Raw genomic sequence first — 19179 nt, 5'->3', positions numbered from 1 at the left:
AGGAGCACGTGACTAAACGTCAGCGCATGTTAGGGAGGTTGGCTAGGTAGGCTGTAGGCCCTCACTTCCGCATGCGCCGGAACTTCTCCCTCTGCTTCTCAGCTCCGCTGTCCTTTTTCATATTCATCCTGATGATTTCCATTTTCACATCTCTTCTTTTGGTTTCCCAACGTAAATGTACGTGAATAAAGTAAAATTATTAATATTAATTATAACAAATATTAGAAATTGCAATAAATTGAGATCTTACTACAAAACAATCAAGAGCATGAAACTCAGAGGCAGCCCAACAACTACTAAATAACAGGAATCAAAACAACATACATATATGTACACGATCAGTTTCTTTTGGCCTTAAAAGGGAGGGTGGGTGAAGAGTTCTTAATTCTAACACAGTTGTTGTATACAGCGAAATTAGTGATGAACAGGCGGCACATTTTCTGTAAACTTTGCATACTAAGATACATGAGACATATACTAATACCTGAATGGGTAACAAAAATGCTAATATGAGAATCCAAAACTAAGGATCGTGATCGGTTTTTCTGTTTTTATTACCTCAGGTGTTGAGAAAGGGAAGGTTGGTTGGTTGTCATGTTAGCATTTTGATTACTGCAAGTCAGATGAGAACGGTTTTAGATGCGTGTTGTCAGGGTTGTTGTCAGGCTGCTGGTGGCCGGGAGGCGATTTAGTTGTAATATATGCGTTCTCAAGCTACTGTATTTAACCTGTTTTCAAGCAATCACTCAAAACATCAGTGGTGAAGTGGGAATTAGTTTGATTGACAAAGCAGCCAGCTGGCCAGCCACATCACCTGCATGGCTGCCAATGTGGACAAGAAGTCTCGGCATTGTTCCAGCAAAGCTCGCTCCTTTGCAGTGACATCAGCGATTTCGACCACCAAGGAGTTCATTTCCTCCACCTGCAAGTGAACAATGGTTTTGATTCGTATCTCATTCTGTTCCAGCATTCCAAACTTGCCCTAAGAGTCATGGCCCTAGAAAATGAGAAGCAAACTTCAGAAGAAGCAGAAGAGTTTACCTTTGACAAAAGAGAGCAAATTGAGGATGCCATAGCCTGCATTACATCAACTGCTGAACCAACAGCATCCTTCAAGCTTTGGATATCTGCCTGTTAAAACAAAGAGAAATGTTGTCAAGGTCTATAGATTTGAGTTTTTGAACTAGTATATACTTATTTGCCTTTTCTTATCAAACTTTGCATAGATGATTTCGTAATTCTTGGAAAGATTTCTCATCATGGCATTTTCAGGGCATCCAAGGATTCCCTGAAATTGTTGTTTCTGATTTTAAGTAGGATAAAAGTATCATGCAGAAATATTTCATGCCTTTGGGGTGTTGTTGATTATCTAGGGAGAATTAAAAATAAAAATTAAAGACACATACTATTGCTCCAACAACTGGAAGACGGAGAGTGCTGGCCTTCAAAGCTTCTATTGCTCCATGCAAAGAACTAGAATGATCTCTTTCTAGAAGAGCCCATTCCTCCAAATAAGCCATCTATAATCACCAAGAACAACACAAATTTCAGTTATAGTTAAACAAAGAGTTAACAACGAAAAGAATATTCATAATTAGACATGCATCTAGAATACTGATTTTCAACACAATCAACAAAATTACGTCACCCAAGCATGGAAAAGTAGGATTAAAAAAATGGTAAAAGAAAAAGAAAAACAGGGAACTTAATCACCTAAAAGTACAGAGAAAGAGAGGTGGCATGTTGTAACTGAGGTGCCTCTTTTAAGAAGTATGTTGAGATGAAATAGAAAATCAAGAAACACAAGGAATCCACGTCCCCTGGCTCTATGAATGTTACATGAATGCATATGTTGATGAATCAGACTGATAATACTAAGGAAATATATTCTCTGATTTCTGAGATTGTATAGCTGTGTATTTTCCTATTTTATTTTCTTGATTTGTAGGATAGATGATTTTTAGGAATTAGTTAGCTTCCCAATTTTGTGTGATGTAGTTTCCTAATTTTGTAGGATTGTACATGATAAATATTGTATCAATTTGTGAGAAAAAAATAAATAAAAACGATCATTCTCTTCCACATGGTATCAAAGCCTAATCAAGGCCTCTAAGTTCTCTTCTAATTTTTTTTCCAATGGGCTTCATTCAAGCTGATTTCCAATGGCCTTCATTGCTGCTATTCTTAACCTCAAGCGACCTTCATTGTTGTCACCATTCTTTCTCCTTCTCAATGACCTTTACCATTGACCATTTCCAAACCATTGCTATAGCTCAACAATTTTTCACATCAACTGTTGCACCACTACTGTCTCAAGTTTTGTCTCTATTTCATTGTACATTATGTTTTTTATTTTTTATTTTGATAAATTTTTCATTGTACATTATGTTGAAAAGCCCAAATAACAAAACCTCTGAAAATCCGACCTCAAACATTGCCTTCCAGAACCAACCATCTGCTGGTGAGTATCAAAACCTTCAGCCCTCATTTAGACTTAATGGCCAAAACAATTTTTTTGTTTTTTATTTTTTTTTGGATAGATTTAATGACCAAAACAATCTAGTATGGTCTCAGCATGTACACGCATTTTTAAAGGGAAAAGGCATGCTTAGCCACTTGATTGGACCAACACTGAGTGAAGATGATCCTAATTGTTGATTGGGACGAGAGGATGACTCAATGATCATGTCTTAGCTGCTGAAAGTGATGCAACCCGAAATCAAGGGAATGTGTATATTCCTAATTATGGCAAAGGAAATCTAAGAGGTAATGAGACAGACTTATTCCAAAGTCCAAGATTGTGCTCAGATTTACAAGAAAAACACCAAGATTCACTCTACAAAACAAGGCACTTTACCTGTAATTGAGTACAATAATGTTATGAAAGGATTTTGGTTTGAACTGGACTATCATCAAAATCTTAAAATGAAGAATAGTGAGGATGTTTAAGTACTCATTCAAGTGCATGGGGAAGAATCACTGGCATCCTTGAATGAAGTATTCTCAATCATAAGGGGTGAAGAAGGGAGATAAGTGTGTAATGTTGGACACTCCAGCAAGTGAAGGGTTAGCCATTGCTGTTTCAAGCTCTAAAACCGGTCCAAATCCTAGCACAGTTTCTGGTAGAGGAGAGGTATCCAGGCAACCAAGTACCAAGGATAACCTTTGGTGTAATCATTGCACGAAACCAAGGCATACAAAAAGAGATGCCTTGAAAGTTACATGGGAAACCACAGTCCCTCAGCAAGAATCATGGAAACCAGAACCAATTTGACAATTTTAGAGGAGAAACCTAAATATAAGAATTCAAATAGCTCAGAGTTTGAAGGACTCAAAAAAGGAAGAGATTAACAGATTTCAGAGTTTCCTTGCCTGTCTAGACAAGTCTAGCACACCATACTCCTTAGCCAAATCAAGTAAGTACTCAATGACTAGTTCTTTTAAGGGCTCAAAAAATCAAAGCAACTGATGGTAGTTTAGGTACTGTGGCTGGATAAGGGACTGTTACCCTTACCCCATCTCCTTCCCTAAAACCTAAGTTCCATGTGCCTAAATCTGTCAATTCATCAAGTTACCAAAGATCTAAAGTGCAAAGCAACCTTTTCCCCATCCCACTGCGTTTTTTAAGACTTGGATACAGGTAGGACAATCGTTCATGCTAGGAAACAAGAGGGGCTTCATCTAGATGCTAGGAGTGACAATGGTAGTGGTTGCATCTCTATCTCATCTTTCAAGTTTTTCATCCAAGAAAGTCTAAATCTACCTACATCATTTATGTTTAGGTCATCCATCGTTTCCTTTGTTAAAGACTATGTTTCTTTTGTTATTTCAGAATTTGAATGTTAATGACTGTCATTGTGAAGAATGTCGATTGACCAAACATCATCGAATTTCTTTTCCTTTGAGCAATAATAGATCATCTTATCTCTTTACATTAATTCATACTGATGTTTTGGGAGCCTCTTGAATTCCAAATATCACTGGAGCTCATTGGTTTGTTTCCTTTATTGATGACCATTCTTGTGACACTTGGGTATACCTTTTGAAAAACAAATCTGATGTTAATTTTGTTTTCTCTAATTTCTATAAGATGATCAATACCTATTTGGTGTTCAAATAAAGAGTATCAGATGGGACAATGACAAAGAATACCTCAACTAGACCCTATCCTCTTACATAGAGAGAGAGAGAGAGAAGGAATGACTTGTGCTGATACTCTCCATAAAGAGAATGAATGACTCAAAATGGAGTTGCAGGAAGAAAAAATTCAAGGTAATCTGTGCCTTGTTATTTGCAAAACAATTGCCTAAATCATATTGGGGGGATGCGACATTAACTACTGCTTATTTAATCAATGATTACCTTCTCAAGTGTTAGGAAACAAAGCCTCAATAAATGTTCTCTCTGAGTCCTTTCCCAATTTTCATGGGCTTAGCAAGATCCCCTAACGTGTTAAGATGTGTCTCCTTTGTCCATAGTCATGCTCAAAGTCGTGGTAACCTTGATCCTTGAGCTCTTAAATGTGTCTTCATTGGTTAGCCACCAAAAAAGAAGGGGTACAAATGTTATCACCCTAGATCCAAGAAAATTTTCATTTCCAAGGATGTCACTTTTGTTGTAAACTAACATTTTTTCACTCATCATCATCTTCAAGGGGAGTCTCTGTCATTAAATAAAGATGCAGCTAATTTGAGCTTACCCGATCTGTCAAATTTATTCCTTACAGCCCCTATTATATCAATTCCACATGCTACTCCTTCAGCAATCATTGCCTCATGCTAAAGATGCTTAAATATCACGGCCGAAGATGATATGCAATACAATCATGGGTTGCACAACATCCTAGTTGGAAATTTGTAAATGATGAAAATGTCAGAAATGGATCTTCTGGTATCAGCATTCCATACAGATATCATTAGAAATCACATCATGATGTTGTCACACACTTGTAGTGAAGAGGAAGGGCATTTATGCAAATGTTGGGTATTGAAAATAATATCTAGCAACTATAAATCCTCTAATATTCTACTCCCAGATCTAAATCATAATATATGAGTTCTGAGCAGAAAAATAACCAAATTTACTGAGTAAAAGAAATACATCTGAAAATAAATCATGAAAGGGAATCATAGTATAATAATGTACAGAAGCATACATGACACTGGTCAAAGTATCACCTACTTAAGTTGCTGCTTTGGACACAGATAATGAGTATGAGAGACAGAGTAGACTAATGCATATTTACGTCATATTTCAGGTTTTTTAGACCATGCCAGACCACTTGAATCTGGAAACAAACTTCATGTTCCTGGAATGAGATGGAACAATATGCACAAATTCCTCCTTTTCACCTTTGATTTATTTTATGTTTTTCCTTCTTTCTCTTCCTCTCCCCTTACTAAACAGACTTTTAAGCTAAATACATAGTTTTAAAAGGCTCAAGGCGCACCAAGGCACAAAGTAGTCCTGGAACCTAAGGCGCAAGGCACACCTAAAGCGTGGGCTTTAGTGAAGTGAGGCCCACCCTAATTTACATATATATTTTTATATAATATAATCAAATTTAACAATCATTTATTTGTTCTAAACATATAAATCATCAAATATCATCCAAAACTTCAATTTAATCAACATGATGAGGTCCCGGAATGTACGTGACTATTTTTCCTCTATTTTTCTCCTATTTTTCCTCATCATCTTCTTCTTCTTCACTTCTCCACTGCACGGTTGGGCTAGAGCATGATTGGGAGTGGTGTCGAGTTCAAAAATACCATAAAAAGGGGGTTGGAAGGGAAAACAGGGCCAAAATGACGTCGTTTTGACCTCTTTTTGTTTTTTAAAGGAACAGGCTCCAAAACGATGTCGTTTTGGCCTATTCCTTTTAAAATAAAAAGGGCCAAAACGATGTCGTTTTGGACCCAAAAAATAAAAAATAAAAATTTGGGCTTCTCAACCCCAACCCGACGGCGACTGAAGAAGAGAAGGAGAAGAAGAAGAAGAAGAAGAAGGAGAAGAAGGAGGGCGTACCTGGCCGGAGGCGAGTCAGGCGACCGCGTCGCGCCTTGCGCGCCTACACGGCGCCTTTGTGAAGGGGCGTCGCCTACCTTCAGGCGAGGTGCCGAAGGGTGGCGTCGCACCGCCCAAGCCTAGGCGTGCCTTTCACAACTATGGCTAAATAAGAAATATCTTTGAACATAATCCATCAGAAAACTGAATAATGATCACCAGTGCAGTGGGTTTTTCTCTTAGAATTTTATTTGAATTCCTAGAGAGCAGGACCATAAGTTTATAACCACATGTGAGGGCTTGGAAAAGAGTTGATGGCTATTGGCAGCCAATTGGTCCATTAGGCTACTTACAACAACTCCTAGAATCCTCGCTATAATAGCATAAGCTCAACATCAAACTTGGCCAGATAGCAAGCATCTGTACCAAGTGGTCTTTTCCTTTCTGTACTCCTTCCAAAGAACGAATGTTTCAAGTGTATGATTTTGAAGTAATGCTTGGGAACCTTAACATGTCATTATAAGTTAAGGCATTTGTATATTTTCAAGCCAAAACCCTGGTCCTTGTTAGCATTTTCAAAGTGTCGAAAGGTGGTAAAATTTCAGAAAAATTGTGTTTAGTTCCACAAAAGCCTCCAAAGGAAGTTGATCAAAATATCTTATTGCTAGGCTATATAACAACACTTTAAAAGGTTAAAATCATAAAATGATATGGTATGTCTTATTTCAATTCTAGAACAGTGGAAGTTCTTTATGCAACTAAAATCTTTCTCTACAGATTATGTATTATTTCTTTTTAAGAAATTTTTTGAGTTGACTGTTATGTGTTATATTAAATTATTTTTGTTGAACTACCAATTTTCTTAAAATCTAGGATAAGGGGAAGGATTGGAGATGGGGCCCAAATCATTAGCCTGTTGTTCGCTGATTTTACGTTGGTTTTTTGTGAGGCTTCATAGGAGCAGATGGCTTTTTTGAGTTAGTTGTCAATGTGGTTTGAAGCCATTTCAAGGCTAAGAATCAATTTGGGTAAGAGTGAAATTTTACCAGTGGGGAGAGCAGAGAATGTAGAGATTTTGGCCCTTGAACTCGGTTGCAAAGTGGGAGCACTTCCTTCCACTTGGGGCTCTCCTTGGGTGCACCACACAAATCTATGGTGGTTTGGGATGGGGTGGAGGAGAGGTTTTGGAAGAGGCTATCCATGTGGAAGAGACAAAATATTTCTAAAAGAGCTCATTTGGAGCACTTTGTCTAGCATGACCATTTACTTCATGTCTTTGATGCGTAAACCAAGAGTGGTTAGATTGAGATTAAAGCAAATCCAAAGGGACTTTCTTTGGGTTGGGGGAGTTTTGGAGAGGAAGCCTCATCTTGTCAAGTGGCAATTGTTTGTTCAAATAAAAGGAAGGGTGGTTTAGGTGTTAGAAGTCTTTCTACAGTCAATAGGGCCCTATTGTGCAAATAGAATTGGTGCTTTGTGATAGAAAGGGAGACCTTTTGGAAGCATGTTATTGGTAAGAAGTTTGGGGTGGAAGAAGGACGATGGTGTAACCGATAAGTGAGGGAGGGCTATAGGGTGGGGTTATAGAAGGAAATTAGGAAGGAAGGGTCTCTGTTGCTTAAAATAACTGTTTTCTTTGTGGGGGATGGTAGAAGAGTGAGATTTTGGAAGGACAAATGGCGTGGGAACAATGCCCTATGTGATTCTTTCCCCTCTTTGTATGCCTTAGTGGATTCAAAAGAGACGTGGGTAGCGGAATGTTAGGGCTCTTTGGGTGAGGAGGGGGGTTGGAATCCTCAGTTCTCTAAGCCTTTCAATGATTGGGAGGTGGAGATAGTGGAGAGGTTACTGTTGACATTACAATGAATGGAAAGAGACTACGGACCGCAAATTTTCTGTTAAGTCCCTTTATAGTGCTCTTAAACCTAGAAGTGCAGTAACGATTCTGAGGAACATCATTTAGAGCCCTTGTATTCCCACTAAGGTGGGTTTTTTTTGCTTGCAAAGCTTCATGGGGTAAGGTTCTAACCTTGGATCAACTCAAAAGGAAGAAGTGACCCATATCTAATAGATGTCTCCTTTTTTGTGCTGAAGAGGAGTCTATTAATCATATTTTAATCCATTGTACCAAGGCAAGGATTTTGTGAGAGTTATTATTTACATTGTTTGGTGTGATGTGGGTCCTTCCACTTTCGGCTAGAGATACCCTCCTAGGATGACATGGTTCCTTTGTGGGCAAGAAGCGTAGAAAAGCTTGGATGGCAGCTCCATTATGTTTATTTTGATTGGTTTGGAAGGAAAGAAATAGGATTGCTATTGAAAATGAGGAACTTTCGATTCAAATGATGAAAAATTCTTTTGTATGTAATGTTTGGTCTTGGTCTAAGTCGTGTATAGATGAAGGACTTTGACATTTAATCAACTTTTTTTATTGGTTGGGTTCCAGATGAGGGTTGATGAGTTTTTTTGTATCCCTTCTTCTTTTTTGTTCTTGCCTTTAAGTGCCTCTTGTATACTTCATGCATGCTTTGGGTTGGCCTTTAGGCACCCTTTTCTCTTTTTATTTATAAATTTTTCTGTGCGTTTACCTATAAAAAAAAATATTTATAAATGTAGAAATTGTGTTAGCCTATTTCATGCTAAAGGCTCCTCATAAACTGATTTTTGTATTAGTCATCCTGTGTCATTTGAAGGGTCAGTGAAGAGTCTTTGAAGACTTTGACATTGTGACATTCAAATTTGATCACAACCAAGTTGCATTGAAAACTTATAATGAAGCACATCACAAGGAATTGGTTGAAAAGCACAGAAAAAGACATTGAAGGTGAAGCTAATTTTTTTGTTGGATTTTGAAGCCCAAAAGTATGCCAAAATGCAGTATATTTGATAAGAAAAACAATGCAAAAAGAATCATGCAAATTGAATGAAAAACAACCAAGTTATGAAAGTTATATGTTAGGTTAAGATAGTGTGTGGGCAAGAAGATCAAGGGTGATAGTAATGATGCCAAGGAAAAGACATTGAAGGTGAAGCTAATTTTTTGTTGGATTTTGAAGTCCAAAAGTATGCCAAAATGCAGTATATTTGATTAGAAAAACAATGCAAAAAGAATCATGCAAATCGAATGAAAAAAAACCAAGATATGAAAGTTATATGTTAGATCAAGATTGAGAGTGGGCTCGAATGTGGTAGTAATGATGCCCAAATATCACCAGGGTAAGATCACGCATGGAGCTTCTCTTCTTTTTTGGTTACCTTTTGGCGCTTTTCGTATATGTCATGCGTACATAAGTGCACTCATTTGCTAGACACTATAAATATATTTACTGATTGCCTATAAAAAAAAGGATCAAACTTGAAGCCTGACTCCTAATCTTTGAGATAACAAAGATTGAGCATCCAGTAATGAAAATTGAGCTTAGTTCTTGGAAAAGTAATCTTTAAGCATCATACTAAGCGTCAAAGCATAATACAAAGAGACTTTCTTTGGGGAGGGGGCAGCTTGGAGAGGAAGGTACACTTAATTAAGTGGGAGGTGGTGTGTACTAGCAAGGAAAAGGGTGGCCTTGGCATGAGGAGGATTGATTCCTTGAACAAAGCGCTGTTGGGTAAATGGGTTTGGAGATTTGCTGTGGAAAAGGATAATCTTTGGAGGGTAATGATTGGGGTGAAGTATGGTCAGGAAGAGTTTGGGTGGAAAACTAAAGAAGGCCGGGGAGCATACGGAGTAGGGGCATGGAAGGAGATCATGAAGGAAGCTAATTGGTGTTGGGAGAATATCAAGTTCAAGGTAGGGAAAGGGACTAGAATAAAATTCTGGTTGGATCAGTGGTGTGGGGATGAGAGGTTGTCCCATGCTTTTCCCCTGCTTTATGAGATGGCGATCAACAAGAATGCAACGGTTAATGAGATGTGGGACCATAGCAGTGGTCCAGGTGGCTGGAATCTCAGATTTCATAGAGACTTCAATGATTGGGAGCTGGACTTGATTAGAGGATTGCTTATTAGGCTCAAGGACGTCAAGCTCTCTTCAGAGGAGGACGGGGTGCTTTGGAAAGGGGGGGGCCATGGGAAGTATGGGGTGAAGCAGGCCTATAATGGGCTGGTTGTTATCAATGATTACGACTTTCTGCATAGAGGAGTTTGGGTGAACAAGGTCCCTACCAAAGTGGCTTTTTTTGCTTGGGAAGCTGCGTGGGGGAAAATTCTCACCTTGGATAGGCTTCAAAAACGGGGCTGGCAGTTCCCGAACCGCTGTTTTTTGTGTGTTTGTGAAGAGGAGAGTGTAAATCACATTCTTCTTCATTGTACGGTGGTAAGGGCCTTATGGGATATCGTTTTTGCCCTTGTGGGGGTTCATTGGGTGTTCCCAGAGCTGGTGAAGGAGGCTTTATTCAGTTGGAGGGGCCCCTTTGTGGGGAAAAAAAGGAAAAAAATTTGGAATTCTATCCCGTTGTGTATTTTTTGGACGGTATGGAAGAAAAGAAATAGGTTAGCGTTCAAGGGAGGGGTATTAAATATACAGAAACTTAAAAATTCTTTTATTTGTACCTTGTGGAGTTGGGCTAGGGTGTATATTGGAGAGGAGTCCTCTTCACTCTTAGGTTTTTTTGAGTGGCTAGCGACCACTTAAAGGAGGGTAAGGGTCTTTGTTTTTGTGCTCTCATTTTGAGGCAGATTTGTATACGTCCTGTATGCTTGATGGCCTTTGCCCTTTAATATATTTGCGATATTTATCAAAAAAAAATACTATAATGACTGAAATTGATTCACCAAAGCAAAAGGATCTTAATTCAAAAATATGAATCGGTGCAAGAGCACACATACCAAAATTTGTTTCCTAATGCTATAATGTACAAAACATATATAGAGTTTGGACATAATTCATGCCAGATAAAGTCTCACAAAAATTTCAGCATGATTCAATACTACAATAAGACTGGAGTTATGAATCTTACTTGCCCCTTGAGGATGGAAGTTAGCTTCAGCTTTCGCCTCAACCACTGTAATTTCATTCTCTTACTGGTGACAGAGTCGCGTAGCTTTGAGATCGTTATCCATGCATTCCATAGGTTTCTCTGGAAAAAAGACAAACATTAGAATATGAAACTTCAGAAAATAATTTTTTGACTAGTACACGAAAAAAATAAAATAAAATAAAATTATAAATAAGAGGAGACAATACATGAAGCATGAAGCTAAAGCACACCAAAGTACATAGGGAGTGTAAAAAAAATGCCAAGCAAAAAGAGAAATGAAAGAAGAGTACAACACCTTCCCCCATCTACTTAGCACCTAACCAATCAATGAAATTCCCACATACAAAATCATTCTAGATGAGGTCTCTAACATGAAACTTCAGAGACTAAATAATCCTGCATTTATTCTAACCAGTTTAAGACTAAACAACATATTTCCAAGCACATTATGCAACTAGAGGTCAGGGGTGCCTTTAAGGACAGTATGAACAAATTCCAGCACTAAGAACAATGACCTCACATGATTTAGACATGCAAACTTTGTATGAATAAGCAAAACTAGTGAACTTGCTACAAAAAGAGAATCCTTATGGAAACAAATCATAATAGAGAAGCTTGGAGAGGAGGGATGGTGTTTGAGAGGGGTGAGAGGTGGCTATGGAGTAGGGGTGTGGAAAGCTATCAAACACAAATGAAAGACTATAAAAGGTAGGTCTCCCTATTTACTTGGGAATGGGAGAAGGGTTAAATTTTGGAAAGACTTGTGGTGTGAGGATCAAACTTTCGAAAAAGTCGTTCCAAATTTATTTTCCGTGGCTTCTAACAAAGAGGGATAGGTGGTAAATGCTTAAGAGCTGGATGGGGAAGGGGGTGGGTTAGAACCCCCATTTTTCAAGGGAATTTAACGCTTGGGAGTTGGATGAAGTGGAGAGTTTCTTACAGAAATTACAATCGTTGGTAATTAAGAGGGAAGTGGAGGACAAACTGAGGTGGAATGAATCCAAGTGTAGCAAGTTTTCAGATAGATCTCTCCACTCTTCCTTTTCTAGGAGATATAGTGCGCCTTTTCCAGCTGGTATTGTGTGGAGGTCTTGGGCATCAATGAACGTAAGCCTTTTTGCCTAGGAAGTGTCTTGGGGTAGAAGCCTTACTCTTGACCAACTCAACAAGAGGGTTTGGACTTTCCCAAGTAGACATTACTTGTGCAAAGGTGCAGAGGAACAACATATCACTTGCTTCTACATTGTTCCATAGCAAGAATGATATGCCACTTGATTTTCTCTCTTTTTGGAGTGGAGTGGGTTATGCATTCTTCAATTAGAGGGCACTTGTTGGGTTGACATGGCTCTTTTGTAAGGAAAAAACATAAAATAAAAAAATAAAAAAATAAAAAGGCGTGGAGGGTCGCTCCCTTATATTTGACATGGACTCTTTGGAAGAAGAGGAATAGAAGGGCTTTCAACAATGTTGAGCAATCTGATCAAACAATCAAATTCGTTTTTATACACGTTTGGGATTTGGGCTAGAGTGTATGTAGAGGATCACGCAATGTCATTATTAGATTTTGTAGATTGGTTGAGCTTAAAGTAAGGAGAGGGGTCTTTTTGCTCCTTTCCTTAGTCACTACTAGGCGTTTGTTGTATACTTCATGTGTACTGTGCTACACTTCCCATTAGGTGCTTTTAATATATGTTTTCCTGTTTGCCCATCAAAAAAAACAAAAGCACTTATAAATAAATTGGTGAGAATCCAATACACTACAAAGGGAATACATGGAGAAGGTCGATATACTAATCCATTCTTTTTTTTTTTTTTTTTTGAGAAAAGAGAAAATATATTAGAAATGCCCTAGTAAAGGTGAATCAATGCACTTGCAGTGTATATATATGACACCCAGAAAAAGAGCACTGGAAAAGAAAACACAAAAAAAAAAAAAAACCTCCCTTTCCTAACATCAAGCTAAGTCAATTAACAAAGTCAATCATGGACAAAGAATGGTCATCTATTTACACTCTAATCCATTTAAAAAAGGTGCACTGAAAAAGGAGAGAAAACACAAAAAGCCTCCCTCTCCTTGTATCAAGCTAAGTCAATCATGGACAAAGAATGGTCATCTATGTATATTAAACCATTCATATGGCACACATCCTTCATGTTAGTATGAGAATAAAGGAATAAAAATCATTTCCAGCAGTGCCCCACCTGAATCACCTAAACTCAAAAAAGACTTGTCCCACTTATTTGGGAATGGCTGCCTCACCACATTATGTGAGGTTGGCTACAAGAATCTTCTCTCACCATTCTACTTCATCTAGGCTGGACAGCATGTCTTATCCCATAGCATTGGCTCATGTTCTTTCATTATCTTCCCCCTGTTTTTAGCATGCTCAAATTGAATTACATCATTCATTCACTAGTGTAGTCATTAGAACTTGTCGCACACAGCTACCATTCAGGCCAACTTCCTCTTATCATATCTCCAGTTGATACACAAAAACGTCATACAAATCAAGCAATAAGCCTAAGCCACGGATAAGTGGCTCTCACACAGGTCACGAGAAGTAAGAACAAACCAGAATTATGTGTCTGCAGCTTTTGTTGATAAATATACCAGAACGTTATATCTTCCTAATCTAAAAAGATTGATGGTCAGAGTAATAACTGCTAAAAGCACCTGAACAAACATTTTAAATCTCTATTTACAAATGAGAGAATTGCCTGACAAGGGCACTATTGAACAACCAAATCTGAGAAAGAATAGGTCCTACTCCTGCAGAAGGAATCTCCATAATCTTACTGTCCACCGAGTTTCTTCAATGATTCAGAATTAACAAGAATGGACAGACTGACAATAGCAACAGAGGTTTTTTAATAAAGGCCAAGAAGGGGCTCCAAATTGGTAATTATTCATCCTCTTCATAATAGACCAAATTGGCTACAAGAACTAAATATCTTTGCTTATAAGATTCTCAATAGCTAAAGAAAAATAACTAATGAATCTCACAAAATGCCTAGACTAACCAAGCAAGGTGGTAAGAGAGAGGTTTGCACTGATAGTCGTGGAATTGGAATTAATGGTATAAAGGTACCATCAGATCATCCACCAAAGAAAGAGTTAGAAAAAAGCACCTCTGTGAGTTTCTCACAATGACGATGCATCTCCTTTACTAGCATGAGCTTGAGCTGTCTCTAGCTTCTTTGCCCACTATCCAATCAGCAGTTTCCTTCTGTAATCTACTTCTTTGTTGAATTCTCAAACACACACACACACACTCCCCCATACACCCAATTTAGTATGAATCAAGACAAATACTTCATCCCTGTTTGCCATGATAATGCTTGAATTAAGAGAAACAAGCTTTAGTACTTCAAAGTTTAGCAAAAACAACAATGTCAAATGGAGTGACCAGAATTTTCCTACCCCCCTATCCTCTAGTTGGTTCCAAAGATCACAGATGCATTATGATATGCTAGAAATGGGAAGCAATTTAATAATACTACACAGTGCTCTTGAAGTAGAAACGGTGGGACTTCAACATTCAATAACTGCTACATACTTTCACATCAGACCATTTGATCTGCTCAATTGACAAAATGCGGTGGATTGAAGATGGCCAACCCATGGTAAATGTTGGTGCAAATGCATCATCAAGATCTAGATGAGTATTCAAGATGACAATAAGGACAAAACAAACAGCATCAGATCAAGCAATCAAATCCCATTTCATGTCTATTTATCAGGAATGGATTAGAGTGTACACGGATGACCATTCAATGTATATGATAGGCTTTGTTGATTGGGTGAGCTCCAACTAAGGAGAGGGAGCTTGTGCATACCTTGGTGAGCTTGCTTAGGCACTATTAATATATTTTCTTTTCTTGCCTATCAAAAATATCATACATTTACAATTAAGCAAACACCATAGCCCACACAAACATAGATTAACCGAAAGGAGATAAAACCAAATTCCATGCATAAAACAATGAATTTGAAATGGGAGTAACCATACCTCTGCCCGCATCCTTTGCACCAACAAGGCAGCATCTGCCCTTGCATTTACAAACCGCCATTGCAAGTGCCGATTATACAAAAGTCTCAACAAGTGTGCATCAACAATCCGATTTTCCCCCATCTTCCCTCTCCGAACATCAACAGAGAAACTAAGAATTGAAGGAGCAATGCTTGAACTACTACTTAAAGGACTAGCAACTGCATTTCTCAACCTGGCTGGAGATGATGCCCTTATTGGAGACGACACAGGCATGGATGATGCCATAAGTTTACTCGGAGATGCAGGCCTAGTAGCTCCCCTTATAGGGGACATCATTGTCCGAGGGGAGGCCAATGGGTTATCACTTGGGAATTTTTTTGATTGTATGAATTTGGCAGCCACTGCCATTCTGGAACCAGGGCTTGTTGACAAAGGTGATCCTGGATCCTGCAACCGCCTCAGCCGGCTATTAGTCTCCTGCCAAAACCTCGCCGAGACGACAATACCTCGAGGCCCACTTCGCCTACCACTAACACCAGCACATTCTTGCAATCCTGAAGTGCTACCGGAGGAAACACTATCTGTATCAGATGCAGTGAGATCAGTTGGCACAGATGAGTCATTAGCTGAATTGCCATCTGGGTCTTGCTTAGTTACCTTCAACAACTCAGCATTGCCCAAATCCAAACTCAATCTTCCATCAAATGAAGCCCTTCTACTCTCATCAATCATTGATTGCTGAAACGACCCAACCACTATCCCAGATCCAATGCTTTTCTTCCTATCAACACTACAATCGAAACTTCTCGCTAGTACATTCACCGACCGGGACCTCCCTGGCCATGGCCGCGAATTCTCAACCTGATCCACAGCTCCAGAACCCCTCACCGGCGTCGGCTTTCGCCTCTCCGGCGTTCCCTTCCTCACGTTACCCAAATTCGGCGCCGCCTTAGCCTTGCTAATCGGAAGCGAAAACGCCTCCCCTTGAAATGAGACCGACAAACTCCGCGTCGAAGTGAACAACAGCCTCGACGCCGCCGATACTTCTCCGGCACTACCCGGCGCCGCCGTGGCCGGCCGCCTCCGGTCCACGGAGTGCGACCGCGGAAAAGAAGAAGACGTCGACGACGCAGCCACCGGCAATGGCGTTGATGAGGCGGTGGAATTCGTGGAGCGGCTGATAAGCGGCGAAGAGCAGCGCCTGGGCACAGAAGCGGAGGTGGAAGGTGATGGGGACATGTATCTGGAAGAGACCTGTCTCGATTTGGGTCGTTTAGGAACGAGGCCATTGTCCTTCTCAGAAGGCAAAAGTGGAGGTCTAGCTGGATTCCGAAGATGGGTATCGTGGGTGTGAGAGGAGGCCTTGGGGTTTGGTCGGTTGGTCGAAGCTGCTTCAGAAATGGCAGCCACCATCATCAGTATAAGTCACATTTCCCCCCGCAAAAACACAGCTACAACCAAACCCAAAACCCAGAAAAGCCCATAGCTGAAAAAACCTGAAAAAACAAAATCAAGAAAACCCAGAAGAAACACAAACCCCTGAATGGTTCTGGGTGGCATTCAACATTGTCTAAGTACCCAAAAACACCTGGATTCCATGTGGGCTTTGAATATTGGAGACAGACAGAGAGTAGGTGGAGAGTGGTGGAGATTTGTGTAGAGTGTGAAGAAGCAAAGAGGAGAGGAGAGAAGAAAGAAGAGAGGAGAGTAGTATTGGTTTGGGCATGGGTTTTTGTGAATCTTTGGAGAGACGTTATGTTATTGCTAATCAAATTACATTTTCAATTTTCGATTTTTTTATTCTTTTTAGTTTTTTATTTTTTATTTAAAATTAATTTAAGTTTTGAGAATGGGGTAGACTAGACTAGACCCTTATGGTTATGAAAATTGAGTAGCATAGGATGTTTTGTCTCTAGTGTGGGAGGTCCAACACTTAACCTCACCTACCATCCTCACATCCCTCAGCCTGCACTTCCCTTACTCTTTAATTCTAACTTCTTCTTCTTTTTTAATAATTTCTTTATATATATATATATATATATATATATATATAACAATGGGTACTTCAATACGTATCAAACACTGAAAATTATTTATCTTTCGAATGTAGGGATGGCAATGCCTCCAATCTTTTCGAGGCCCATCCCACCCATAATGGGAAGGGTAGGCGTGGGCTTGAGATTTTTTTTTAAATTCATAATAGGTTCGAAAGTTCAAGTATTGTTTTGTTTTGATCGGTATTAATTATAAATAAAATTAATCTAAAAATAAATTTAATTTTTAAAAAAAACAATTAAAGGATGTAAGAAGAGCGAGTATGAAAAATTTACATATTCGTCCCGTTTCATTTAATTTTTTAAATAGAATGAAAATATGAATTATTTTGAATAAATAAATTGGAGTTAGAATAGGGTCGACCGACCCTAATCCGCAACATTTTTATCCCTAATCATAAACATTTTCAAATTTTATTTACTTATAACTGTTGAACTATTTGCAATGTACAAAAGGCCCTTCATGTTACTCCCAATATTTTTTAAATAAATTTCTCTAAATTTTTAGAGAAAGTTGAGGACAGTCAAAAAGTTGAAATTTACCCATTAAAATGAATAGTAAATTTGATTACCACACCATCAATCAACATAGAGAATCTCATGGAATCATGTAAAATTACTATTTACACCATGATAAAGGAATAATTTTTTACTACTGGATGTAACAAGTACATTGAAGTAATAATTGGGTGAGTTAAAAGTTCACTATCAAGCATAACAGCCAATGATGATGCCACTGAAAATGCATTAAATATCATTAAAAAATAAAATAAAATAAATAAATAAAAAGAAAAAAAATCATATTAAATGAGAAAATTCTCTTTTATAATAGTTTTTTTGCAAGCTAAGTTAAACCCATAATCCATGTACCTTTAGTATAGTTTTCCTTAGGGTGCCTTGTCACTTTTAGGTCTCTCTCATTTCCATTTCAATTTCAATTTCCCTTGCTTTTGAAGCATTTTCTCTGCCCATCTATCTCTTCTTAGTTGATTAACAATGCAATTGAATGCTTTCTAGTTTGTAAATTCATAACTCATGTCTTATTTCAATATTCTAAATGCCTTCGAATCTTGTTTATTTAGATTATGTTTGAAAAATATTTTTAAAAATGATTTTTTTTTTATTTAAAATAAAAGAATTTTTTTAATTCAGAAAACAAATTCGATAAACATTTTATATTGAACAATTCTACGAGAATTTGTTTTAAAACCAGACTATTTTAGAACAAATAACCATTTTTCATATTTGAGTTTTTAAAAGTTATTTTTAAAAATAATTGAGAATTATTGCTAATAGATAAGCCAATCATAGATTTGTTGAGTACTCTATAGAAATTTCATTGCTAAATTCTTATAGATATGAGTTAACAAACATATTATTATGTATGGGATTAACAAGCAGTTCTAATGGACAAATCATATGAATGTAATCATATATAGTTAATCAAAATAAACCAATGATTAACTAACCAACCGACAGCCGACAAGTTCCGAGGAGTTATTGGTCAGGTTTATGAAATAATGAGTTAATTTTTTTAACACAAGATATTTAATAATTTTTACCTTTTTTTTTGACAAATTAGAATGATGTTAGATTAAAGCTAATATTAGAGAAATGATGAAGGTTGGAAATATAGAAGGGCATGTGACTTAACATTCACTCCAAAGAACAATTGATTGAAAAGTAATACACCCACTAAGTGAAGTTTGTGTAGTAAGTATAAGTTAGCCTGCTTTGGAAGTGATTACAAGCTTTTATGAGAATGACTTTGTCTGGAGGTCCATGCCTCTCTTTCCACTCCAAACACATCAACAAGAAGAATGTGCCTATTTCAATAAGGGTATTCAGTCCTCTCCCATCTTGGTTGCCCAACTTATATGTAGGGTTGGGCTACATTAAAGAAATATCTATCAAAAAAATGAGATTAATCAAGTCATATTTTGAAAAATGCGATCAATCAAGTTACTTTTTTGAAAGTATTATATCGCGTAATATGTTTGTTAAAGTCTTAATTCTGATATTTATACTCTGTTTCATTCTGTGTACTTTGATCTCATTATTTGTATTTTCGTTAAAAAAAAATTAGAATTATGTATTTTATAACAAATAAAAAGTAAAAAAAATATTTGATAATTAGAAAATAGAAAA

General features: G+C 37.8%; 1 protein-coding gene across 1 annotated transcript; it reads right to left on the bottom strand.

Annotated features, from left to right (window-relative positions):
- Positions 1-280: 280 nt before the first annotated feature.
- Positions 281-16749, bottom strand: LOC100242868 (QWRF motif-containing protein 2). The gene is made up of 6 exons (XM_002263936.4): positions 14996-16749; positions 10965-11084; positions 1407-1520; positions 1042-1131; positions 815-922; positions 281-728 (listed from the first exon to the last, which is right to left on the bottom strand). The coding sequence occupies exons 1-6, from the start codon at positions 16391-16393 to the stop codon at positions 636-638; spliced, it is 1923 nt and encodes a 640-aa protein (XP_002263972.2). The 5' UTR covers positions 16394-16749; the 3' UTR covers positions 281-635.
- Between the last annotated feature and the right edge of the window lie 2430 nt (positions 16750-19179).

This window comes from Vitis vinifera, chromosome 3 (genome assembly GCF_030704535.1).
Source record: "Vitis vinifera cultivar Pinot Noir 40024 chromosome 3, ASM3070453v1".
NCBI classification, from domain to species: Eukaryota; Viridiplantae; Streptophyta; class Magnoliopsida; order Vitales; family Vitaceae; genus Vitis; species Vitis vinifera.
This window is presented reverse-complemented; position numbering and strand designations above follow the sequence as displayed.